Below are 26,548 nucleotides of genomic sequence, written 5' to 3' on the forward strand. Positions count from 1 at the left end.
TGCAGGAGAATGTACAGAGTCTTTGTCGGTCCCTTTGGAGATGTAAATCCCCGGGTCTTAAATATGATTGTTATTCAGTTCCGTTTTCTGCTGATAAAAATGGGTAAAAATCCCCTTCCCAGGTACAACTGCGAAGCCCCCCGCCTGCCAGCACCGGGTGCCTTGATGTGGCATCGGGGCTTGGGGGAGAGAAGACCGTTTGGAGGAAGTCTCCTCTTTATTTCTTTGATAAAATAGTTTAAAAAACACATGTAAAGCCCTGAAGCTGGACCGGGACAGCTTTCCCGGGCTCGCTCAAATCACGAATATTCATTCCTTGAGTGATCTAAGCAGGGATGTAACGTTTGGAGGATTTTTGTCATTATATTTTGTTTTAAAACAAGTGGACAAGTTTGGGGATGGAGAAACATTTAGTTTCACTTAGAAAGCGAGCGTGACAAAAAAGTATGATTTTGGTTTTCCTCCTTTAATCACAAAGGGAGGGTTTTTGTTGTTGTTTTTCTCTTGTTACTTAGTTTCTTTCTGTCTTCAACCATTACTGACAATTTTATTTTGTATCTGTTTAGGAAAGACGTTGCCATCCGTATGTGTGTGCGTGTATCTGGATAGTGAGAGCAGCAGGAGAAAATGTCACATTGTGTTTTGCAAGGTGTCTTTTCCTTTCTCTGCTTCCTTGCCTGTAAACATGTATTATTTCCAACAGCTCCGCAGCGTGTTGGAGAAGGGTCGCGCTGGAAAATGCTCATTTGCAGTTTGACCGGACAGCGGGCATCCAAAGCAAGAAGTTTGTCGGCAACTCAGAGCTAGAAAGGGCATCTGAAGGACAAGAAGCAGGTAGATCTTTAAACATGACTTTCCTCTCAGAGGAAAGAAGTGCGAAGCTGAAAACATTGTTCTCTAAAATTACAAAAAAATCAGTGTTTTTCAGTTCACTTAAAAAGCCTGCGATCGGTGAAGGAGGGAGAGGAGCCGGAGCAGTATCGCTGTATCACTCGAAATTGGGGTTTTTGCTTCAGGGATTTGATGGATTTGGGCAAAGGCAGAGCCATCTAGAGGAGCAGCCTGGCTATTGCGAGGCGGGGAGGCAGTTTCCCTCAGAGGCATGGTATGCTGCCTTCGAGTTTTCTTTAGTTGATTCCTCTGCTTCCAACAAAGGAAATGGGTGAGAAAATAATGCTGAATTAGCTCTAATAAAAATGCGTGTCCTCAGAAAACTCCAGCATGCTTTCCCAAACACTAGGGAATATGAAACAAAAATAGCTTTAGAGAGGTTATTACATAGCCAGGATGGCATGGATATGCAAACCAACACTTAATTTTAACAAGTGGAGCTTTGATGGTGTGATGGTTTTGAAAATGTTTAATTTTCTTAATGCGTTTATCCTGTGAGTAGCACACAGCCTTGCCTCAATACATCGCCGGCTCTCAGTACAAACCTGTTGCTGTTCCCTTTTGCCAAGGCATGAGGAGAGCAATGTTAGGAGAGTTCTGCCTCTGTGCTTTCCAAACAGTGCTTTTTTCCAGAGAGGTCTGCCTTTTAGAGACACACGGAGAAGCCAGCAAGTGAGGTGCCGAAACACAAAGCTGAAATCATTTTCAAGGTAAGAGTCTGAGGCTACTGTCCATCACTGCGAGCAGACTCGGAGCCGGGCTTGAGCAATGCTGTGAAATTCCTCTGTTATTACTGACTCACTGGGACATTCGTTAGCGTCGGCATTACGAGCATGGCAGCAAGGTCCGCCGGGCCGAGGAGCCCATGGCATGTGGGAGTCGGGGCTGGAGCATATCCCCAGCCAGCTGCGATTACGTGCGAACCTCCCCAGCGAGCTGCCTTTGAAAGCGTTTCAAGACTTCCTGAGGAAAAGTGCTGCAGGAGAGCGAGGTCCTGCCCGTCCTGGCGTTGTGCTGGTGTCACCGCCAGCTCTGGTGGTGTGCTGGTCCTTTTCGTTCATGCGGCTAATGCTTTTCTCCCTGGTGTAAGACATTGTCTTTGCCTCTAAGGCCCTATCCTCTGAACCTGTCCTCTGAACATGTAGGTACAGGCTTAGCAGTACTGCCGTGAATCTCAGGTGCGTACAGCTGAACGCGGAAACCTGAAAATGCTTCAGACCTGAGCACCCAGCCTCGCAGCAGGAATGGATACCTGCACCCACCGGGGTTTCTCTCCATTTTTCAAGGATGCTGAGGTCTAGCCACAGTGATGGTGTTAGAGGATTGAGACCCAACAGCCCATATTGGTGCTGTTGGCTTTTGTTGGATTTTCTTGTAGGAGAGACCAGAATCTCTTCAATGGCTCCGAATTGCTGCAGTGAAGCAGGAACCACAGGTTTGGTTTGTTTTGGCTGCATTTGCAATATAAGTCTCACTTTCTCCCTAGGGCTGACAAGAGGCAAGGCAGTAGCTCTGTGGCCCACATATAAAAGAATCCTTGATGTGCAGATTGTATCTCTCTCCAGAGACACCAGCAAAATTGGGAATATGGGAACAACATGGGAGAATTATCTTTTCTCTTGCAGTGATCCAGGACCATGGCTCCACTCTCTTTCTTCAAGAATATCAGCAAGGGGTTGACTGAGTACAACTCAAATTAAATTTAAGGCCACGCATAGTTCCACTCCCTTATTTACAGCTAAGCCTGTCCCTTCCCGGGCTTTGTACTTTACATCCATTAATCTGCTCTATGAAAATCTCTTTTTTTCACTCACCCTCTGATTTGTTCCATAAATGGGGAAGAGAGAGAGAATATGTGATGGTGGGCAATAGATGTTTCGCTGCAATGATTCTGGGAAGGGTGTTCTGTGTACGTATATACAGGCTGGAGTAATTTTTATCCCTTACCTAAGGAGAATAATGCATATTCCTCCCTCCCTGTATCTAGTCATCTATTGGACTGAAGTTCTGGCGATCAAATTTTGCCAACTTACCTTACGATAAGATCAGAGGCTTTCAACCTTTCTTGATTTTTCAGACCCTACAACATTTCCCGGGGAGGTGTCCTCATTCCATGATTTTCAGGCTACCGACAACAGGCTCGGTTGGGTTTTGTTTCTGGTTGCTGCTCACGGTCTCCTTAAAAGCAGTGCAGGCTGCAGACTGAGAACCGGTGAGATGGTTGGCATTTCGGAACAGCAAACATTTTCCCGGTGTGTTTATATGGCCCTGAGTGTGATGGAGCCCGCGGAGTCTGCCATAAAGCAAGGGATAAATCGTAATTTATTGCAAGCTGCAGTTACTCAAGCTCTTTAGGCTGTCTTGGGTGAACCCCATCGCTGAAAGAAGCAGTTCTGCTCTGCGTCCACTCCCGGCTGCTGCTTCTGCCTGCTGAGCACGCAGAAGTGTTTCTGTGAGGAACAGAAACTGATCCAGGTCGAAAAGGAACACCTTTTCCCAGATTTCTTTTCCCTTTTTCACCCCTCCCATGTTCGTTTTAGCCGGGGCCAGTGCCCTGATGCAGTTCACTGCTTGGCCAGAGAAATTCAGCACAAGGAGAAGTGGAATTGCATCCCCTGGCACTGGGGTTGCTTCAACCCATTCGTGGCACCAAAGCCTGGGGGTGAGCCCTCCCGACCCTAAAAGCCAGGCAGAAACCTGGCTTTCTGCCTCCCCTGTGACTTTCTTCCCTCTCTGCAGTCAGTGGGTGACTTTCAGATTCAAATCAACCTAGCCCCTTTCTGAATAGGAGCTTGTTAGCGACTGATTAGCCAAAGTTTTGATAAAAGCTTCTTTGTTTGTAACCTCTGTAAGCTAGTGGTAGCTGTACTCATAATAAAAGTGGGATTAAATAGACACCTTGGGAGCGAGGCAAGCGGGAATCGCAGGGTTTGGGGGAACAAGGGGACGGGGTCAGGTTTCAGTAGCTCTGTGTGTCACAAGCCAGGCTGGGAGCAAAGCCTGACTTTTTGGGCTTGGGTTTGTGAGAGGAGAAGGAGAGGAGGTGGGAGACAGCGGGAAGTCAGCTGCTTGCAGCTGGACCAAGCACACGCTTCAGGTATTAGGAACATGTCTGCAGAAGCTCTCAGCACTCCGAATTCCTCCTGCCGGCTCGAAGAGCAGCCTCTTTTCGGGCTGAAGAGTCATAAAAAGTATTTAAAGATCCCCACTCCGATCCCACAAACAATCCCTCCTCGTTTTATTTTTGCAACAATAAAAGATCTTCCTGACAGCAAGGTGTGACTAACTTGGCAGTATCAGATAGTGTCTCTTCTGGGAGCAGTGGATCCTGTTTAAAGCTGGAACCTGACCTGGACTGAAATAAAGCAATGTATTTGTATTTTCTATTTTCTTGTTCTTAATAATATGGGATATCGTAATGGGATATTTGAAATGGAGCGTGGTGCTCTGTGCTGGTTGCTCTGTACTGATGACTCTTGTACAGTAAGGTGAAGGCCAACGTTTTTCGTCCTAATCCATCTGAACAGGCCACCTCTGCCCTGGAATGAGTAATGGAAGCAGAAGAAAGTAAAGATAAATTTATGGTCAGCTAAGGTAAAAATAATCGAAACTGTTAGTAGATAAAGGCAGTAGCCACCACCACCAGCACCACAAGGAAATGGAGGAGTATTAAATTAATATTTCTTTTCCATGTTTGTTTGGGGGAGAAAATCAGATAGTGTATTAGTATCAGGTTCTGGTGAAAGAACATTTTGGGCTCCATTAATAACTAGAGATGATGTTAAAAAGCAACCGCAGAAGTGAAATATTTTATAATTAGCCAGTCCAGGTAATTTATAGCCCAGAGTTTCATAACTCTTGGAACCAGGAACATGTTTGGACATAAATGCTGATTTTTCATTCTGTGACAGTGGAAAGATTTTAGAGGACTAAGAAGACTGGTATCTGCTTGTTATTTAAAAGGACTGGGAAAATGATGTGGGTAGTACTAAGACTGTTAGCTTGTCACAGGCAAGAAATAGTGGACACATCACTTGGTGAATGATTTATTAAAAGGAAGGCGTAAAATTGATGCAAATGAGTGTGCATATATAAAAAACAAGCCTTGTCAAATCAAATTGCTGTTGTTCTCCAGTAAGAGTAAGCAACTCTTGATGTCACTGATTTTCGGAAGTGTTTGGTTGATACTACATTGGAGGTGGATTAGAAAAAAAAAATAGTTAAGTGCAAATTAAGTGGCGCTAACTGGTTAAAGAGGTATCTCAGAACGTCACTGTGAAAAATGAATCCTTGAGTCTCTCTGAAGGGAAATCCTGTGGAAAATGGATTTGGGGGGGAAAGTAAAGAATCATTGTCAACTGAATGTGTAGGAATCTAAAACTGGGACTATGTGTATACGTGCAAATGATGAAGAGGACACAAGTCTACCACCGTCTCCACATGGGAACTGGGAGCAGACGGGTAGGATGTATTTTGATATGGAAAAGCAAAAGGGTGGAACGAAGAACAAAATCTGAGACTGATGAAGTGATGGAGACTATCCTGGAAATTAATTATTTTTCTTAAAGTAGTTGTGGTTCTCGTGAAAAATCAGCTGCTCCTTGTTGTGACCTTGGGGTGAATGCAGCATAGGAATAAGGAAACAATTTGATATTGGTGCTGTGCTGAATTATGATAATGCCTATAAAAACATGAGTAGCAGGGGAAAGGGATAGGGATGAAATTCTTTACAATTTAGTCAAATACAGAAGCAGGAAACTTTCAAATGTGTCAGACATTGCAGATGTCTCAGATACCCTGGGGAACCTCAGACAGTTCTAAACACCCTCACATGTGACCAACTTAAGTCCAAGGCATCCATTTTTACTATGGTGCATAATTGTTAGAACAAGTTAGTAGGGGTTATTGTGAAATCTCCACCACTTCTAAAATCAAGGCGGGACATTTTTTCTAATACATACTTGAAAAAAGTCGGCTTCTAAGAGAAAACTTAGCCTGAGTCCTTCATGCATGTGAACTCTCCACAGTGATCTCCGAGCTTCCCATTTTCCCAGCGTCAGTTGTACATTGAACATTGCACCATACTTGGTCACTTTGCTGTTTCCAGCCCCAGACTCAGAGCTTCCCTCGGATGGTTTGCTGTCTTTGCACTGTGCTTAATTTTGCCTGGTGCAGACACATTCAGTGATATTTCTGTCTGGGTTTTAGTGCCCAGCCAGGCAGGTGATTTTGGTAATCTGGATACAGCTATAATGCCTGAACAGGAATTGTCCTCTCTTGGAAGAATGGCTCTTAGGAGAAGGGCTGAGCACCATGTTATCACCTAAGCCAAAAACCCACTCGTGAGGAGTGTTCAAAAGATGCACACAACATGTGCTGAGACCTGCAGGCCATGTCTGCCATGAAGGCTACTGACAAAAAACACTCTGAGCTCTGTCCAGTCTTCCTGGCCATGTAGATGCTATCTGACATCTGTAATAGGTTGGTGTTGGATCACACAATCATGGAATGATAGAATATCATGAGTTGAAAGGGACCCACTAAGATCACGGTGTCCAACTTGTGACTCCACACAGGACAACTCAAAACCAAACCATCTGAGAGTGTTGTCCAAATGCTCTTTGAACTCCGGCAGCTCGGTGCCATGACCACGTCCCTGGGCAGCCTGTCCCAGTGCCCGACCACCCTCTGGGTGCAGAACCTTTTCCTAACACCCAGCCTGACCCTCCCCTGTCCCAGCTCCATGCCGTTCCCTCGGGTCCTGTCGCTGTCCCCAGAGAGCAGAGCTCAGCGCCTGCCCCTCCGCTCCCCTCGTGAGGGAGCTGCAGGCCGCCATGAGGCCTCCCCTCGGCCTGCTCTGCTCTGGGCTGAACAAACCAAGGCACCTCAGCTGCTCCTCATACATTAGAGATATACCAGGATAATACTGTGTGCCTTTTGAAAATCAGATGGACAGTCAAGGCAGTAATGTCACATAGGAGAACTTTGTTTTAAGGCAATGACGCAAAACACAAAAGAAGCATTAGCAGGAGTCACAACAGTCAAGATTAAATGATCCTGGTCAACTCAAGGTTTGTAACCTTTCAGAAACCAGCCCTTTGGTTTCACTGGGATATAGGGCTGTGGAACAGGTGCTGTAATACTTATAGACATTTGGGCTCCTATGACAAATGCCAAGGAAGAATTTCCTTGATTTCTTCAAATAATTTCAGGCAATTTTCCACCAGTCAAGGCATGCCTAAACCATACCTCGGAGTGAACCATTCATGTACTCAGTGAGGTACGTGACTGATTGGCACATGCCAAAGATTGGCAATGAAAGTACTAACCAAGAGCAAATAAGGCAAAGCCTGCAGGCTTTCGTGAAGCTCTACAGACTCTACATATGCAAAAGGGGGTGTAAGTGCAAACTATACAGGAAGCAGAGCTGGAAAATGACTGGCATTTAGGAGACCAAAACTGGCAAGTAAAGGAAGAGCATCTACTGGATATCCCCTAGAGCAGAGGGCTTTTGCGGTCGTACCTTCATCTATTTAACATGGCTTGGTTAGAAATGTGAATTGATAAGGCTGGTCAGCATATGGTTGGTAGAATCAGCTACAAAATGGTTGAGCTAGAAGGACCAAACATACAAAGGAGTAAGGGAGATTCACTCAGCCAAGAGCTCAACTCAGAAGCTGCCACTGAGAACCAGCTACAGAAAATTCATCAAGCCTTGATGTTGATCGCCTTAAAGCCAAGAAGGTAGGCAGCCACTGAGTCTGTAGGAGGACATTCTCCATCTGGCCAGTGATAAGCAGAATGGATAGGTGAAAACAAATATATCTTCAGCAAGCATACCCAGAGCTGGGTAAAAGTCAAAAAGTAAGGGCAGTGAAAGAAAATAGGTTTAAAAAGTAAGCAGCATTAAAACGTTCTTGTGAAAGTCCAGATCAAGATAGCCTTTTTTAATAAATGTAAAGGAAGAAGAACCAGTGTGTTCTCCACAACATTAAGGATAAGGCCAGCCCCCCACATTCAAAAAAGGAGAGGCTGAGGAGATGGGTGAAATATTACCAGACTCTACACAGACGACCGATCAAGAGATGAAGAGATTTGCAGTGTTTGGGAGATTATAACGCTTCAGGAGCTGGGTGACAAGACGTATTTTGCTGGCAGACGTTGCAAAGAAGGGTCAGGAGGCTGAAGAAATCTGAGGGGCTGAGAATGGATTGGTGGAGCTGGGTCACTGACCCAGCGAGGCAACTGTATGTTATCAAGAAGGAAAAGATCCCCTAAACAGGGAAAAGTGGATCTTAGTAAGCAAATTCCCACAGTGGTGACCTTCCAAATTCTGTGCATTTCCTGATGCCTGAGAAAATTCCTCAGCGTGTTCCTTGCTGAGGATTCAGAAGGTGGATTCAGGGACAGTACAGCAAAACCAGTGCAAGAGGCTGATCACTGGCAAGTTCAGAGATATCAAGAACATGAACCTCAGTTGCACAATTTCAAGAAGTCATTTGACCCAGTGTGTTGCAATAGCTGCGTGGAGTGTCCTAGGGCTATATGATATGTGTAAGAAGCTGCTGAAAAACATTATGAAGAGGTGAGGTCAGCAGTCCTGGTCAAGAGCAAGCTGAACAACTGGTTCAACACAATGACTGGTAGCAGACAGGGTGACCAGATAATTCACAGCAACTTCTGGAGCTGCCTGTAGAAAGTGAAGGATGGAGTTACAGTCACCAAAGATTTTGGGCAAAGTCAGACAAGAAGATCAAGAGCCTCAGGATAACCACATCTTCAGTGGTGGTGCCAGTTCATCAGATGTGCCAAGTCAGGTTGCTGTGTCCCACGATGAGCGATGTAGATCAAACATTGGCGTGGGCCAGACAAGGACCAGGAGGAAAGGCAGAAAGGATGAGAACTACACAAGCAGGTAGCAGCAGGGTGGACAAGATGGACAGCCCCATTTATCTGAGAAATTTCGCCACACGGGACAGCAACAGATCCCTCTACAGAGATCGGAAGGAGGATGTAGCTGGTGCGTGTGGGTGTAGAGCACCTGAAACAGTCACGAAAAGACAAGAGTCATGGATACATAAATCATACTACCTGGTAGGATCCTTTCCTTGCTCTGTGTGCAGAGAAATGGACTTTCAGGAAGGCAAAGCAAAACAAACAAAAAAAAAAGACAGCTGGTCTTTGCAACAAAATATTACAGGCTGTGACACCATGTCAGAAATAGGACAGCAATAGGATTTACAAAAGTGGCAGTCGTCTGTGAGAGGAAGCTCCCACGATCTGGCTGCTGGCTGGCTGGATAATCACTTTCTAGGTACACTGTTGTGCTAAGGGGAAGAGAATTAAGATGATGATGGTAGGAGAAACAAGAGTGTTATTATTATTTTTTTTTCTTTACAACTTTCTCAACAGAGGTGGGGACCACTGCGCACTGAATTTATACCTTCCTCTGTGAGCTGCTGCTTCTCACTCATCCTTCACAGACCCTCTGAGTCTGCAGTCTGTGGACCTGAAGGAGAATAGACAACATAAGAAAATGAGTCCATATTTGCTGGACGTGGTGGAGCACTTGAGAATGACTTATAACTGTATTCTTTGGCCATTAGTCTGTGTGGCAAAAAGTAAAATGAAATAAATGGAAGATCTCTCTAAAAATATAGATGGCACAGACAGGGGAACCAAGAGGGAAACACAAGATTTTTGTATGCAGCAGCTTCAAGTTCATCCTTGAGCAATGAAGCCACCTTTGGTTTCCAAACCGTGGACGTATGATGCCAGACCACCCTGATGGGCCAGATGGAAAGAGCTCTGCCAGACAGGAACCAGCACAAAGCAAAGAAGAGGCAAAACCAAACTCGAATTTCCACCCTCTCCTCTTGACGAACCGGGGGTAATTGGGTTCTTTGCAAGTCAGGAGGTCTCTGCTGAGCAGTGAATTCACATTACATAGTCCCAAAGTTTTGGATGGGATCCCTAAAAAACAAATCAAATGTGCAGGACAGAGAGAACCAGATGATTTAATCTGGGTTGTAGGAAGGGTGAGTGAGATAGAGGTGATTGAGCAGCATCAAAGCGTGACAATCAATTTGAATTTCCTTAGAAGTGATGTTGATGCCCGTGTTGCTTCTCCCTGTGCTTTTTCTTTAATTAAATACCGAATGTTCCGTTAGTAGTTGGAATAACACACTGTTCTTGGGGAAAAGAAAATGCAAGTAATCCCTTTATCTGCTAAAATAGATGATTTCTAGTAGATTAAACAATGGCCTTTCAGCTACCAGAGCATAGTTCAGGCCATAATTGAAGTCCTCTCCTTGGCCTCTCCTCGGTCCCTCGCAGCCAGTAGCCCGTAGAGCCCCATCATCAGAGATAACCTCAGTGACTCTTGTCTGCAGTGAGTGTTTCTCCAGATGAGGAGATTAGGCAGAGATAAAGCATATTACCTGAAAATAATAAGTGATTACGGTCCCGGACTGTCTCTCCACATTCATTTCATGCTGGTTAACCCTTGCAAAACTGGCTGCTGCCAGGGTTGTAGGTCTTGAAAGAAGTGGGGGAGGTGAGGGAGGGCTTCTCATGTCTGAGCAGAAATAAAAAGGAGATTTTTTTCCCTTTGTTTCCTTTTTTTTTTTTTTTTTTTCTCTGGGTGGGAGTTCCTGGGCATGGCAGGAGGCACTCGCTGTGCCATGCAGTGTGTGTCATCGCCCTCTGCCTCCCCGTGCTGCTCAACTTCAAGCCGTGAGGTCTTAAAACTCCCCTGCAAGCCAGCTGCCATTTCCTTGGTAGCAGAGTAGAAAAATGCTTTTTTGGATACCTGCACACGAGGACTGTATTTACTCTGCTGCATCAAACAGGAGCAGGTCATGGGCTCCGCCAGTGACCTGCAGTAGTCCATGCTGTTAAATTATTAGCGTGGGCCAGGCTTGTTTTGGGGTTAGCAGTACTCTCCCCTGCCCTGGCAGGGCTCACAGGCTGTTATTTTCTCGGTGGGCAGTTTCCATGGGACCAGTCTGCCATGGGCAGTGCTGGCTGGGGTGTGTGGATGGGAGCTCAGGGCCCTTCAGTTGGGTTCAGGGCCAAAGAACAGCCCCTGATGGTTTTTCTACCATAGATGTTGTTGTCATGACTTGACAGCGTGAAACCATTTATAATTTCTGTATTCATTCATCAACAGGAGATCCAGAGAAATAGGGAAAACAAAAACAAAAACAAACAAACAAAAAGGTTTTAATGGCAAATTGGCTTAATGTCTAGGAGGGAAATAAAAAAAATAAGAGAATATTGTGGTTTTCTAGAAATTCAGGTTGCTTGCCCAGGTAGTGGAGAGAAGAAATGTAAAAGGAAACTCAGGTTGCAGAAATGCCTTGAAATCTGCCTATGGGGCATTGCTATTGTTTTCACTGCTGGGAGTAAGCCCCTGCGCTGCGGAAAATAAACATCCTGATGGGAAGATCTTTTCCTTGGTCCCCTTGCAAATATTAGAGGTGAAGTCCTGGCCTTGTTCAAGTCACTGGGAATATTATTAATGCCTTCACGAGGGCCACCGCCGCCTCCTGTGTTTCTTTCACAAGAGGCGCCTTCCCAGCTCGCGTGCCATTACAGCATCCTCCGTCTGTCATCGGGCTGGACCCTGTGAGTGAGGGACGAGCGGCTTCATCCTTCTTCCTCGAAACGCTTCATCAGCCGCTCCCTTGAAAACTGTAAATAAAGGCCGCTGGGGATAGCTTTTCTGCTTGACCCCTCACCTGAAATGAAAATAAAGGTGGCTGGATTTCATCCTGACGCGCAGCTCCTTCCCAGGCTGGCTCTTTCCCGTCGCTGTTGACAGTTCCCTGCCAAGCCCCACGGTTACCTTTGATTTTGCCGTAATGACATCTCGGTACTTAGGATGGCTCTGGGCTCGTAATCCTCTCTGCAGCCTTAACCAATTTATGGGGTAACCTGAGCCCAGGCTCTCGCTTCCTCATGATTTCGCCCCTTGTTAACAATCACCGAAGGTATCAACAAACTAGAGCCCGTTGCAGTAACGTGGAAACTCCCTCCCAAATGCAAGGGGTTTGCTTTTTTTCAATGCCCAGAGGGGGCAAATATTCACATGCACATCTGCTGTTAACTCTACTCTTAAGCTGCGTGTGCTTGCCACATTAAAACTGCACTACCTTTTATTTTCCCAGCGTGTGGCACTAAAACAAATGCTGGGTTAGCCATCAGCAGGCAGCGCTCCGAGGAGAGCATAGAGCAGGAGTGAGGATTGAGCCAAGCAGGAATTATCTGCAGTTTTGCCACAGATTTGCTTTGTCTCTGAGTGCTTTGTCTTTAAAATCCTTCAAGTCAAAGTCCTTTATCTGCCTGGTGTGTTTAGTGTTAAGGTCTGCTGGGCCATTTTTTTTTTGTTTGTTTGCATAACACCCTTTATAAAAACTCTCTATCTGATTTCTGGAGCACCTACCTGTGCGTATATAATACAGTTATAAAAGAGCAGCCTCAGCTTCATTGCTGTGAACAACCCTGGAATTAGAGGAGGACACGAGCCCCGGTTCCCCAACATGTATTAATTGGCTTTTCTAAAGGAAATCTCTGGGGAGATGGTTTACACCGGGGCGGAAGTAGGAGGAGGATCCCCGAGGAAAGCAAACACTTGAGACTTCAAGGTGGGGTGAGTTTGGTGGCACACTTCTCTAATGACCGCCTGATCCAGGAGGTGCCCGCTTCCTAAGCGCAGATCAAAGGCAAAAGGTGACTTCTGAAATGACATGCAACCACCTCTCGCATTGCTTAAATTCTCTCCTCCTGCTAGCGTTTGATCTCACTTTACTTCTCCTGTCACTGGAAGCAGGTGGTTGCTTTATTCTCCCCGACAAGCTTGGCTCAGCTGAACGGCTAATGGACGCAGTGGGAAAGTCTCTGGTTGTGGACCCGGCCCAAACCTTGGTGCACTCAGTGGAAAGGCTCCTCTCAATGTTCTCACTTTTGGACGAGTTCTGGGTTTGGAGGGGTTGTTTTGCCAAACATTAAGAAGTAGATGTGCTTGTACTGCAAGGTGAGACTTGAGAAAAGTCCAGCCAGCTGAAAGCCTTCAGCTCCTCCATGCACACGGGCTTACAGGTCGAGAATTTTCCACGACACGCTATGAATGCACAACCCCCTCGTATTTCCTGCTGGCAAGGGCCGGTGCTCGCTATGCTGGGCTCTCTCTGGTGGCTCCACTGCTTGCTGGTGAAAACGTCAGAGCCTTGGCCACAGCGAGGTCTGTGACGAACGCGACTGCAGGTGATGGGTGTAAGTCAAGCCAATGTCATATTGTTGGGTTAGATCAGGAGCCTTCCCCAGACTCTGACTTGGCCAGCTATTTCTACGAGCCCATAACACTCATGTGAGCCTATCTCTAATTTTAACCTTCTCCTTCCAAGGAGAATGAGTAGCAGAATTTACCTAACAGGCAAGCTCTTAACAAAGCCTCGGATATCTGATACACATAATGGTCCCAGAGGCATGTTTACTTTGGACTGAGTGAGTGAGTGAAAACCATTTTGGAAGGGCTTTTTCACCTCCAGCGACTTAACCTAACGAGGAGAAAAGTGATGTGGTTAAAGGGCTATTTAAACAACGGCATTAGCGAGCAGATTTAGGTTCTCCGACAATACATGCGTGTATTTGCCTTACACAGGTGCATAAATATGCATTGATTTCTATCACAGGACACAGAATGCTCCCACATAGCCAGGGAGGAGATTTTAGCAGTCCTCTGCTGATGGATGCTTTTTTTGGGGGGGACCGTGAGCAAGAGGCCGATTGTTTTAGGAAGCTCCAGCAGAATGGCCCCAAGATTTGGGACATCATCAGCGAGTTCACCAGCTGCCCTCGCCTGCTGGGGCGGGGAGCATCTGTGCAATGAGGAATTTGACATTCAGGGCTCATCCTGTAAGAGATTTATGTGATTTCAGTGGCTGGAAGACAGCTACAGGTGCCTTACATTTAGGCAGAAGGGCACTGTTTGTTTCTGGTCACTTGGTGCCATAAATGCCTCCAACAATTTATCCGGAAAACCGGAGAGAAGCATGAAATAAACTCCCTGGGAACCCCTCCTGTGCTGGGCTTGCTGCACCGTGACAAAAGTTCATGTTTTCAGACCCAAATGCATGACTGCCCTCATGCTGACAGAACGGGCTGTCAGCACTCATCCCTTGAAGAAGAGTCTCCCCTTTGCACTTTATCTCCTCGCGGTGATAACGCGAATGGAGATGCGCAGATTACGCCCTGCCTCTTTCACGCGATGGGGGTCCTTGCTTGCTGATCGCTTCCCGCTTTCAACATCCTCACGGGGGCAATGAATCTTCTTCCCAGCCCAAAGGGCACCTGTCAAGAGCCGGGCTGACAGGAGGTACGTCCTCCTTGCCACGTCGTCGTCTCGCAGTAAGTTGTCAATAGCTGAGGTGGTTGACCTGAACCTTGCTGGTACCCAGCTCAGCACCTTGCACAACAGCGACACGGGCTTAGCTAGCACTCTTGCCATCTCACGGGTGGAAAAAGACAGCGGGTGGGGGAAGTTAGGGCCGAACTGAGGTGAAATGCATCTCTCTGCTGAGTCCTAGATGTACCTACAGTCCTACCAGGGCCATGAGGCTGACTTTCTGGGGGTACGTAGGTACCTCTGAGCACAGGGAAATGTCCAGCAAGATGCTGGGAAGGAGCTGCACGGATCAGGTACACAAATATTGTTGCTTTATATTCTAACTAAGGTCCTTGACTCTAATTTAAACACCTCTCAGCTAAATTTAAAGGACCTGAGCTCAGCTATCACACACTTGGGCCCTCTGGAGAGCTCACCCAAGGTGCTGTTGGAACATATAATTGCTGCCTTTGACAATCTGGTCCTGGCTGGTGCATTGGCCTTGCTGCAATTTCTTAATATCCACACACATAGCATGATGTGGAGGGGTCAAAAGCACCAACACCCTCTGGAAACCTCCCTGGATTTTTGGGGTGATGAGCGCCTTGAGAAACAGGGGCGCTTCCAGTCAGTTGCCTCCTTTTGGTATCTAGTCCTGGAAATCTCAGACGTCACCTTTATGGAGTACAGTGAAAATAAATCCCTTATTTAACAGCAGTTTTCTCCTGCAGGTGTTTATAAGGCAGTGCTGGTCCTCCTCTGAGCTGGGCAGCCAGATGTACAGCCAGCACCCATGCAGGGTCCAACAAACCCTCCTCAATGGGCTGCTCTTAGGGCAGGGAAGCTTTCGAAAACATATCGAAAATGTTCATCTGGGGAAAGGTGGGGAGGAAAAGGCAAAAGCTGCCTGCTCAAACAGCTGCTGGCCAAGCGCCCCCATGGCAGTGATCCCCACTGCTTCGTGTGTGCATGAGCTCGTGGTGGTTAATGCAGCAGGGAAGGCATAACTCCAGCGTGTGTGAAGCCAGCACGATATTCCCAAGTCCTGCGGTTGGACCTGTCCCTCCCGGTGCATCTTGTGTGCTGAGATGTGTGTGGGGGTGCCGGGGGAAGGATGCGATGTGGGAGCATCCTTCTGCCAAGTGCCTTTGTACTGGGGTCATGGAGACATCTGGGGCCATTTCAGGGAACTGGTATTGTGGGAGGAGTAATGGCACTACAGCCCACAGGCATCTGTGAAAGAAGTTAAAAAAGAAGTCTGTTATGTGTAAAAACACTTTAAAAAAAAATGCATATGGCTGGTTTACTTTTTCTCCATATCTGAATTAGCAACCAGGAGGCAGATAAGCTCGCTCAGAGGTAGGGGAAAATGAGAGCTGGGAGTTTGGTTCCCACCCACTTCTAATTGGGATCCTGTTGGTAATTATCAGCCCCATCGTTTGGTATTAGGGAAGAAGAAATGGGAAGCTGAACAGCAATAGCGGGCTGCTCCTGCATGACCTATGCTGGCAAAATGCCTTTTAATTTCATGTGAACTGTGCCTGCGAGAAGGCGGAAGGATCAAGCCATCATCAAGGAAGATTAGGGTTTGGAGCCAGCTTTTGGAAATTGTCTCCTATCTCAGTAATGAATCAGACACCTTAGGTGAAATTTGGATCCTACTGAATAAGCATTTTGGGTTTTTGAGTTTAGCAGGGCCAGGATTTTGCTAATGACTTCAAATATATCCAAACACCGGCGTGCCTGGAGCTTGGAGCTGGTTGCTAATGTTATATCCTAAAATTGTATCTCATTTATATGAGTCAGGTTGGACCTGACTCCGCTCCCCCTGTAACCCATGGGAGTTCGGCTGCTGAGTTAAAGATGATGGGGCTGCCCCTCCTTTACCATCAGACTTCGCAGAATGCTGAAATTTTAAAAGTGACTCATTTAATTTATGTCGTTCCTGATAATTTAGAGTGCAGATTTGGTTTTATTTACATCAGAAACAGGATTCGTTTTCCCTGCCTTGGAAGGAAGACACTCTCGAGAGCTTACTGATAGTTGTGTGTTTGACTTTAAGGCAGAAGTTTGTTCCTAATTAATTGAATAAGTGCTTTAATCCCTGGCCTGAGGGCTTCCCATAGAGCATTAGCTGTATTAAGAAGGAAATGGAGTGTAATCCCTTTAATATAAGCACAGGAGCATACGAGAGTTTCACATTTCTAGAAATAAATTATTTCCTTGTCGTGTTGTTTATTCTAATATTAATTAGCATAAAATACAGTGGGGACAGGGGACAAAGAGCTTCTCCTTCTGACACCAGCGCCGAGGGGCTGGCAGCGCATGACCCTTGCCAGCGCGTTAGCATCCCTCGGCTCCAGTTACGCACTGGTGCATAACAGGTTGCAAAAAGAAACAGCTCTGGAATTCAGCTCATTCCGATGCTGCCTGCAAACCCAGGTCCGTGACCGGCTTTCCTCTGTAGCCAGTGCAGCACAAGCACAGAACAAAAAGGGAATTTCTCTCCCAGTTTCGAGACTTGGGAACCCCTAGGAAATAAGCTCCTGTAGAGCGGGTCCCTCTCTACATCCTTCAGAAGAAATTGTCAGCCAAGGAGCTTTGTTCTCTTTGCTCTCAGCAAATTCAGCCCGGGATCCCGGGGCCGAGATGTCATATTTCTGACTCATGCATCATTGCTGGCACTTACCACTATTTGCATTACTGCGGTGCCAGAGAATCTTGTTCCTGATCTGATAGCCAGGCTCGTGTGTGGCTACAGAAATTGGACTCTTGGATGAGATTCAGCCAAGCAAACCCAGGCTTTCCGAGAAAGCAGCTCATTTCTTCCAAAAGTACACATCCCCACTGGTCACACAAATCAGGCTACAGGAGCCAGGAGGCCAGGAAGGCTCGGCTCAGAGGGAGACATCCTCTTTGTAGACGTCTAAAATTAGTTGAGATTAGTCTTGGATGAGATGGATCAAAGCCTGGTTAATGCTTGACGTTTTTAAGAGAGTAATTGGTGCTTTGTGGATGTGGTCTGGTGTTCCTGTCCATCTACAGGATCTCCTGTCCACAAAGTGGGTCCCTTTCTCCCTCCTTTCATCATCTTTACCTCCCACCTGTGCCTTTAGCAGACATGGAGGCCTCAAGGGCTCGCGAAGGGCTTTGCCCCTCTCCTGGCCATGTGTCCCCAGCAGCTGGCTGCAGCTGTAGGAGCAGCTTCCCAGCTTCGACTGTGGGGTGGCTTCTCCTCCAAGGAGCCCTCACCCCACACGTCATGGGGAACCCAGTCCCACCAAGACCTCCAGAGTTCTGGAGTGTGGGTGCCTCACAAAAGACAGGTTTCCCTTATCCGTGGAAACACTGCCGCCACCAAACGCTGGGGTATCCCATCGTGCATGTACCAAGGCTCCTGTCCTGGGAGGGGACACCCAGGTCCCATCTGGCCGTTGGCTGCTGGTGGTGGGCTGTCGTCATCTCCAGCCTGCATGGTCCCACCAAGCTGAGGGGTCTGGCTCCGTCCCTACTCGTTGCTGGATGGGTACACTTGGCACTGCTGAAGCTGAATGAAGTCAATCGTAGTCTAACTGCCAGTTTGGGGTGTCCTAGAGCCCCAACTGGATCCCCTTGCTCCTGCCAGGCCCCACGCCAGGCCCCCAGATAGATCCCTCACCCCTTGGGGCGGTGTGGGGGAGAAGATCTGGGACGCTGGTTGTTAACTGAGTGACTTCTGGTCCAGGTGCCTGGGTCACCATGGCGGACGCGATGAGGAAACCCGTGCACTCGAAGGTGAAAAAAGAAAGGGGGTCCCTCCCTCCCTCCCTGCGGTTTGAGTAATGGATTTGCAGTCGGCCAGGCTGGGAGGATAAGAGGAGCTGGTGACAACAGGCTTCTGGGTCCCGGCCCCTGGCAGCCACTTGTCTGGGAAGCCCGGAGAGGGAAACGAGTGAAATGTTGAAGAGTAATGAGGATATAAAATAGATTCTTGTACATAATGGATGGCATTGCTGGCAAGGCACGAGGAACCTTCTCTAAGAAGCTGCGTGCTGGTGCAGTTATCGATTCCTTTTTATCGCAGGAGGTGCCTTAAGTATTTCAAGGTTGTCCGAAACTTCGAAGTTGTACATTTTCCTTTGAAAGCATTTGGCCAGGAAGAGCTGAGGCTCTGGCAGCGTGAGCTGCGGCGCCTGGCTGGTTTTCAGGCAGCTGTGCCCTGCTGCCCCGCAGAGCTCCCCGGTCACAGCCCCAACACGAGGCATGGGAGTGCTGGCCCCGTGGCCAAGCCACCCCTGCGTGGTGGACGTGCTGGTGTGGCAGTGGGGCTGGCAGTGACCCTTCAGTTACTCCTTTCAATTAGGGCTCATCTCCCCCAGCCCTCTGCCGTGCATTTGTAAATTAGCCCGTTTAATCCTTTAACATAAAAGCAGCTCTGTTGGATCAGCCCGAAGGCCCGTCTCCCCCGCTGCCCTGTCTCCAGCCCATGGTGGATGCCAAGAGAGGAGCACGGGAAGCAGGACGAGCACAGGGTCCTTCTTCCCTAAAACCCTCTCTGTGGTGATTTCTGGTCTCGGGGCTGGTGTTTTCCTCCATAATTTCTCCAATTGCTTCGCAAAATATGAATTGACGTTAGCCAGAGCTTGACTTTAAATCTGTGACGAGCACATGGGAAATGTTACTGAAACACGAGACGGAAACACGTGCTTACTTAACCTGAGTGCCACTGGGGCCCCAGCACTGATCAAAGTATTTCAGCAGCTTTGTATTAGTGCTCTGCCCAGGGGTGAGCGTCCGAGCAGTCAGAGGAGGCTTGAGAAAGGCAGGGGGAAGGTGTTCACTGTGAGGGACCCCCTGGGGCTAGAAGAACCCCAAAGCTCATTGCCAAAAGAGCACAGGGCCTTCCTGGCCACCCTGCTCAGGGCTTGACCAAGCAAGGGGACAGAGGTTGCGCCCAGAAGATCAGCTCCTGAGCTACCAGGAGGCATTTTATGTTTGCATCACCGCCTTCGAAGACATCCCCCAAATCCTAGCAGCTCCTTGTGTTTGCCTCCTCTCCTTTCAGCCTCCGGTGTCGCTGGGCATGTACAGGAGTTCGTACAAGAGGGACTACAGGTGGTGCGAGGAGAACCAGCCGACCTCCGAGGTGTACACGCAGGTACCGTGGGCTTCTCCTTGCTTCACTCTTCGGCCCCTGGTGCCAGGGACAGCCAGGGGGGCACTGGGTGCCTTCTGCACCAGCAGGGTGCGGGCCACATCGGTCCCCACCACCGCGACCCACCGGGTCCCATCAGGCCCCAACGCCCTTGGCTCCTGTCCCCAGCCCTTCTGTGGGAAATCCCCCTCGAGGAAAAGCATTTGGGGCGGGCTGTGCTAATTACACTCATTAAGTCAGGGCACTAACGACTGCTCGCTGAACCGCACCTAAGCCTTGGACTCCTATTGCTCCCTGTGGGGCTGGTGGAGTGAGTCAGGATCAGACCCATCCCGGTACCGCCCTGAGGAGGGGGGCCTGCATTCGGGACGGAGATGTCTCCGTGCCCTGACACAGGCCTGAGAAGGCTTCTTGGGGGGAAGCTTACGTTGTTCTCCGTCTAATCTCTGCGCGGTGCGAGCGACCCCCTGAGCCATTTAATCTGATTTTCCGCGCTTCGCCTGCCCCGGCCTAATTGCTTGTGGCAGCCCTGTGGGGACAGCTGCGCCTCGCGCCGCGCCGCTGCCGGGAAGTGGCGGGGGGCATGCTCGCCTGCGAACGCGCTTTGGGCTCCTACGCTCGCAGGAGAGGAAGGAAAAGTTCAAGCTGGGGAGGGAGAGTGGGCAACAACAGAGAAATCATTGTGCGAGGGAGCCCTCCAGGGCCGTCTGTGCAGGAGGGCGGTGGTGGTAGGCCTCATCCCGCACGGCAGGACCCAGGCTCCCGGCCACCGCTGCTGTCCTCGTCCCCGCACGGGGGACAGCCTGGGCAGCCCTCTCCTCTCCTCCTTTCTTCCCTGGCTGCCAGCTCCCCTCCTCCTGCCCTCGGGGAGCGCTCTGGCTGCCAGCAGCCTTCGTTAGCGGTGTTCTGCTCTTCTCGGGGCTGGCGAGCGCTTCCCAGGGAGCCCAAGCCCCTGGTGGCCCCCAGGAGCTGGGTTAATCCCTGGGGAGGCTGGAGCATGGTGAGAGGTGGTCGTGGTTCCCAGTCCATGCACCTCAACTTCTTTACTTTCCCATTTTTTTTTATTTTATTACCTTTTGCTTTCTGTGGAGGTCCTGTCAGAGTTGAAAGGAGGAAGCACCTGAGATGTGACCATTTTCATTGGGTTACAGCTCCTTTTGACTCTTCATTGCCCCTCTATTAACTCCCCAGGCCCCCAGAGGAAAGCTGTCCCACGGGGCCACGTGCTGGTGAGGTCCCCGGGAGGCCCAGGTTTCCCTCTTGGACCTGCTCATTAAGTGGATAAAACAATTTTGGATTTATTTATTATTATATTTTTTTTTGTGTATGTGTGATATTTTGGACGGTTCCCAAGAGAAAGCTGGGGTCCTCCTTGGGTTAAGGCAGAGCACTATCTGGGGTGCCATCTCCACCATGGGCCCCTGGAGGCTCTTATCCCTCTGGAGATGCCTCAGAAGGAGCTTTTGCCGTCTTTGGAGGAGGAAGCCCCCAAATTCAGATGGTTCCCATGGCTCAGCAATCCCCTGCTGCCCTGCTGTCTGCATGATGAAGTCACCATGGGGTGAGTGGTGACAGGGAGATCCCAAGGGACATTTGGGGCTGAGGGCCAAACAGAACCCTATGGAGGTCCAAAACAAGGGGTCACAGAGGAGCTGGTGGCCAAAGGATGGTCCTTGCAGGCCCCAGCAGCCTGGCAGAGCTCACAGCAGGAATGCCTTTTGCTGAGCCCTTAGGAAGGAGCAGTTGGCTCTGGACAGAGCCGCAGCATGCGGCTGCAAAGACACTGAAGCCAGCAGATCCCCCTGAGCAGCCTCAGCAGCCTTTCCCCACCACGAATCCCCGAGCCGTTCCCTCTGCCAGGCCTGGCTCTGTCCCTTCTGCTGGTAAGATCAGCAAGGCTTGAAGCCTTCAGCCTCCCCTTCACGGGTCAGGTTCTCCTTGCCAGTGGTTGAGGTGCCGAGACCCCGCAGTCAAGTCATGGGAGCTTCTCCACGATGGGAGGACATGGAGATGTAAAAAAATGGGCTATGCTGGTGCCACGAGCCAGAAAATCCTGGTGTGGGATCAGCTGTGGGCTAAGAGCACAACCAGCGAGCTGTGGGCTTGCTGCTGGGCTGTTGCTGATCTCGATGTCCACTTGGTGCCCAGCAGAGTCCCGAGCCATAAAAAGGACAGAAGGAGGCAGCCGTGATGTCCTGTGCATTTTAATGACAGTTGTGGAGCTGCTTTGTGGCTGTGCTGTCCCCCAAAGCTGGGGGCAGGTAGCGCTGTTTGACGATGCTTTAGAAATTGTCCCGCTCGCTGGGTCTCCGCTCACATGCCACTTTTCCCTGCAGAAGCTGAAGTTTGCCGATTCCCAGCTGAAAGCCAAGGAGTTCTCCGTGCCTGAGGAACCACGGGTGATGACATACTGCGACAACGTCGGCGGGGAAGGAAGAGGAGTCACCCCCGGGCCTGCGGCTGTGCGAGGGGGGAAGCCAGAAGGCAGTGCCTCCAGTCCCCGAGCATTTCAGCAGGCTCAAGAAGAGCAGCGAAAGCGCTTCGGTTCAGCCCTTCCCCTTGCAGAAAGCTACCTCCCGAGGCCCTACCCTGCCGCCGAGCTGACAGCAACTCGGGCGGAGAGATTGGAGAGGCCGCAGGCTCTCAGCGAGCTGGAAAACGAGCTGCCTTCTTCCCAGCGCCTTCTGGCTGCTGCTCGAGCCCCCGGAGCAGCAGGTAATCCCCGCTCGGCTGGCGCCAGCTCTGGCGAGCAGCTGACCGGCCGGATCCAGGCACCCGAGGGGCTGTCTGCGTGCTGCTCTGCCAGCTCAGCTCCCCCGGCCCCTGGGCTGCGCTGGCTGGCCGTGAGGCTTGCAGGCTCCCCAGGAAGCAGGGTTGGGTTAGCAGGGTACCCGAGGCATCAGCACCGCAAAGTCTTCAGGGGTTTTGTCTTTTCTCTCCTTTGGGAGGGAGGGGGATGCGGTTAACCCTGCGATGCAGGTGGTGAGCAAAAGGATTTGGTGAGGCAAAAGGACTTCACGATGAGCAGGGCTCAGGTGGTTCTGCTCCAGGTGCCTGTCTGGCAGCAGACGCAGCAAAGGGGCTGATGATAGCCAGTCCTCGGCACCCAGTTCATGGCTTGCTTGCGTGGCTTAAAATGCTGATGGAAGTCAGTGCTAAGACATCAGGAAAACAGAATCAGTGCCCACCATCCCTGCCCAACCTTCCCAAAGCAGCAGAGATTTCCTCTGAGCTCCTAGGGCAGCACTGCTCGGTGATGCTCCAGCACCAGACAGAAGCAGGGAAGTCCTTGCTGCACCCTGAGCTCTCCTCCCCCACTGTGGGATCTCTCTGGATCAGCCCAGTGGTGCAGTATTCCCTGCAAAGTCCTTCCCTTTCATGCCCTGACCTTCTGCAAAGGGTCTCAGCTCCTTTTAGCACTCCAGAGCGCCGTGGAGACAGCACGGCTCCTTCCACTCGCTTCACGTCACCATAAATCTTTTCCCCACTGGCATTATGAACCAAATCAATTCCAAACTGATGCAACGCAGCAAAGCCCTGCTGAAGCGAACGAGTCTCCCCTGATTTATGCCAGCTGAGGCTCCAACTTGCCGTTGTTTGTTTGCCTGCTCCCACCCAAGGGTAGGGTTTGGGTAATTGACGCTGCTTCCATCTAATGCACCGTCTTCTTCTCCCGTCTCTCAGGGATGTTGCTGCGCAGGCAGAAGCTGGATCCGGGCTGGGGCACCTACCAGCACTTCATGCTGGAAACGGGCCGGGCAAAGCAACTCGAGGCTCAGCAGAACAAGAACATGCTCCTGGGCTCCTCTGTTTTGGCGGAAGGTCAGCTGGGGCAGCTGCTCCTCATGGGTGTCTTGTGGCCTCCAGCCTGGTTTTGGGTTCTTTTAATTTCATGCAGAAAGAGACTGAGGAAGGTGAAGGGAAGGTGAATGAGATGGGAAGTGCCTGCAGAGTTCCCATAACCATCCACCTGTTGGTGGGGAGAGGCAGGGCAAGGAAAAACAGTTTTCTTCCAGAAAAGGCTGGGGCATTGGAAACATCACCTCTCTCATCCCCCTCTCCATATGGGCCACGCCAGAAATGTCTTGGGTCGGTAGCAATTTGTGCATCCTCCCTGCCTAGCTGTGAGAGGTGGGCAGTGGATTTTCTGCAGGCAGATCTGCTCGGTCAGAAAGACACACACACCAGGTAGGAGATGATGCCCTTCAAACCAGCTCCTGCATGGATTTGGGGGGTGAGAGCAGAGCAGATGTGATGGTCCTCACTTGGGGGCTGCCCTCCCTGGCTACCTCCCCTCTGCCTGCTGTGCTCTGGCAAGGGGCTGAGCTGCTGCCCCTTTTCCAAGTTCCTGTGTTTTCTGCACAAATGGTGGCCCTCCAGCAGCAGGCCTGCAGCCCAGAAGCACAGGATTTCCACAAACCTCTTTTATTTGGGGTCACTCACACGTGTATTTCCACGCACACAACCAAAGACACAAACACGAGTGAGGGAACAGAGCCCTGCGTGACTGCCCAGAGTTCAGCCTAAAATCAGTGTCTGTGCATCCTCTTGTGGTAATGCTGCACAGGAGGGGCTGTGCATTTATTTATTCTGCAGAGGTTAAGCAGACCTCTTCCTTGGTTTAATCCTGATTAAATAAAACAGGGATGCATTGCTCTGGCTTGATGAAAGAGGAAAATCTAGACAGTAGGAGAAAATACATAGCTGCTGACCAGTCGGTGTCCAGAAGAAAGCAGGATATCATTTCTAGATCTGCCTTGCATGCTCTCCATCGTGCTCAAGAGGCCATAGGAAATGAGGGCTTGATAATCTTGTGGGCCCTTGGCTTCTCAGGGAGGCAATTCTTGTGTTTCCCCTTGACTAACCCTTGTTCCTCATCAGTCGTGGGAGCCCCAGGGGGAGCACCAAGAGCATGAAGTGACGATGAAGCTGAGAAGGAAGGGGAACAGGCAGGCTGCAGGGTACAAAGAGATAGAGATCCCCAAATCTTTCAATTATTTGGACTCTCCTTCACTAGAGTGCTTTGACCTTGACCGGAGAAGTACCTACACCACGGACTTCCAGCGCTGGCCTGCAGCCCGCGATGGATGCTGCAAAGCAAATAAGAATCTGTCGCACGTTTTCCCTGAAGACGAGCACTTCCAGCAGTAAGGGGCACCCGGGTGGGAGCAGCGGGTGACCAGGGGGACTGGGGACAGGGTAAGAGTAGGGAAGGGAGATTCTGGAGCCGGACGGGGTTGGAAGGTGTTTCTCAAGCGTATTTCTCCGTGTCCACGTTATGCAATGAGTTCAAATTAATTCCCTCGGGGCCGAAGCCTTCCCCAAGGCTCAGCATTTTCTTGAAAAGTTTTGTAAGTACGAGCTGGGAAACTCCTCCAGGGACAACCTCAGACACGTCCCCTTGGGAAGAAGGAGCCGAGACCCCTGTGGGACAGGGGCAAGGAGGCACAAATCAACATTTCAGCACCTGGGCTTCCCCTGGGAAAGCGCGCTCTCAAATCAGACAGGGCAGGAGCTGTTTGCGACGTGACTCATCCGCGCACTATGAACAAACAGGCAGAAACTGCTCCTGAGCTCTCATTTCTCACCAGAACGGCAATTCCTCCCCGCTGCCTCATCCCCCCGCCTCCCCCTAGCACACACACATTTCAGCTTCGCGTTGAAGCCTCGATTTTGATCTGCGGTCCTGGTGTTAGGTGTGGGCTGGAGCCCGAGCTTGTGCAATGGTTGATCGAGGTGGGCGACTGGTCCCAACGACAGCCGGTCCCGATGGACACAGGCTGTTCTTCTCCCCGTGCCATCGGCACGTGTTTTCGGGTGCTCCAAATGGTTTTAAGGCTGGGTGGCCAAGCAGAAAGGGAGGCAGGACCCTGTCTGGGTGCACAAGGCAAAGGACGGAAACCCACTTCTCACCCTTTCTCCCTCTTCTCCGCAGGAACCACTGGGTATCCGAGTACAAGGACAACTACAGCATTTTCTTGCATAGGCTGAACCGGGCGGCTCAAGAGCCCACCACGGGGCTGTGCTCTGCCTTGAAGCCCCGCAGGCTGTCCTCCCAGACTGGAATTGCACTGGGCACAGCCCCGTAAGCCACAGTGAGTGCCAGGATTACCACGTTTGCAGGGAAAGCTGGGAGTAATTGTGGGATTTCGGGGGCTGAGGCAGTGGGAAAAAGCATCAACAGTCGTAAAGCCTGAGACAAAATGGTAAGTGCTTTACTGCTGGAATGTTCTTCTGAGCAGCAGCTTTTTCTGGGCTCCTGAAAAGCGATTTTCAAACCAGTCGCCTTAATAGGATCTTACCAGGAGACTTTTTTACACGAGGGTGGTCAGACACCGGAGATGATAACGCAAGGCCTCATCTAGCTGGCCCTGCTCTCAGCAGGCTGGACCAGGACACGTACGTTATTTTATGATTTTCTGAATGACTTTAGGATGTGTCACCTATGCTATTCTGTGATTGCAGCTCCTTGGCTCTCCAAACTCTGTGATACTGTCCACCGGAGACCCTGGAAGCCTGGAAACCTCTCTTCCAAAGCCCCCATTACTGCATACTTTTTAAGGGTTCAGCAGAAACTTTTTTACACAAATATCTTCACTGAAATCTCACAAGAAACCTGAGCTTTTATTGTTGTCAGAAAAAGGGATTTTTTGAACGATGCAGGTTACAGAGCTAAAGTCACCCAGCCAGTTTCCATTCATATACTCTAAATAAAAATTGCCAGTAAACTTTGCCTTACTGCAAGAAGTTATTTTAAAACCACTGTGTTATTATAGTCTTAAAAGTCTTGTGTATATTACCCAGGGCAGCCAGTGCTGATTTTTACAGTGCTTTTTTTGGGTTTAGGGAGATTTCTAGGATTTCTGGACGGAGCAAGGCTGCTGGCAGCCTGAAGGTGGCATTGCAGAGCTGCGGATCCCCTGGAAGCTGCAGGAAAGGGCAGGTGGCCCTGGACAGGACCGATCCTGCCCAGCAGTGTCACCTTGGTGCTCTGCCTTGGGGTCTTCTGAACTGCCACCAAAACTGGCCTGCAGTGGATGGTGTAGAGACCTCCCTCCCCAGTACCTAAAACGTGCTGCTTTTAATGAGACATCCTTATGGTGCTCAGGGATAAGCAAGTCATTCCTAACGGATGC

General features: G+C 49.7%; 1 protein-coding gene across 3 annotated transcripts; it reads left to right on the plus strand.

Moving 5' to 3' along the window:
- Window positions 1–215: 215 nt before the first annotated feature.
- Window positions 216–26,548, plus strand: LOC308193926 (uncharacterized protein). 3 transcript variants are annotated; one of them, XM_080589070.1, is made up of 8 exons: window positions 216–337; window positions 704–834; window positions 19,323–19,415; window positions 21,749–22,127; window positions 23,097–23,234; window positions 24,430–24,559; window positions 25,348–25,507; window positions 25,878–26,548. In XM_080589070.1, exons 3-7 carry the CDS (start codon window positions 19,341–19,343, stop codon window positions 25,499–25,501), a joined length of 876 nt encoding a protein of 291 aa, XP_080445196.1. In that variant the 5' UTR covers window positions 216–337; window positions 704–834; window positions 19,323–19,340; the 3' UTR covers window positions 25,502–25,507; window positions 25,878–26,548. The 3 variants fall into 3 exon arrangements, 2 of the variants coding, with proteins under 2 accessions (XP_080445196.1, XP_080445195.1); XM_080589069.1 differs by lacking the exons at window positions 216–337; window positions 704–834; window positions 19,323–19,415 and having other exon boundaries at window positions 21,015–22,127; XR_013950065.1 differs by lacking the exons at window positions 216–337; window positions 19,323–19,415; window positions 21,749–22,127; ... (2 more) ...; window positions 25,348–25,507; window positions 25,878–26,548 and adding an exon at window positions 1,525–12,207 and having other exon boundaries at window positions 710–834.

The sequence above is a fragment of the Anser brachyrhynchus genome (genome assembly GCF_964034855.1).
Source record: "Anser brachyrhynchus genome assembly, chromosome: 4".
NCBI lineage: Eukaryota > Metazoa > Chordata > Aves > Anseriformes > Anatidae > Anser > Anser brachyrhynchus.

What these genes read in the sequence shown, in the direction of transcription:
- LOC308193926 (XM_080589069.1), top strand. Translation starts at nt 21,407, where the DNA reads ATGGGAGGACATGGAGATGTAAAAAAATGGGCTATGCTGGTGCCACGA. An exon ending in TCGAGCCCCCGGAGCAGCAG is followed by an intron (nt 22,128 to 23,096) that starts GTAATCCCCGCT and finishes CCCGTCTCTCAG; the next exon opens with GGATGTTGCTGCGCAGGCAG. An exon ending in GAAGACGAGCACTTCCAGCA is followed by an intron (nt 24,560 to 25,347) that starts GTAAGGGGCACC and finishes TCTTCTCCGCAG; the next exon opens with GAACCACTGGGTATCCGAGT.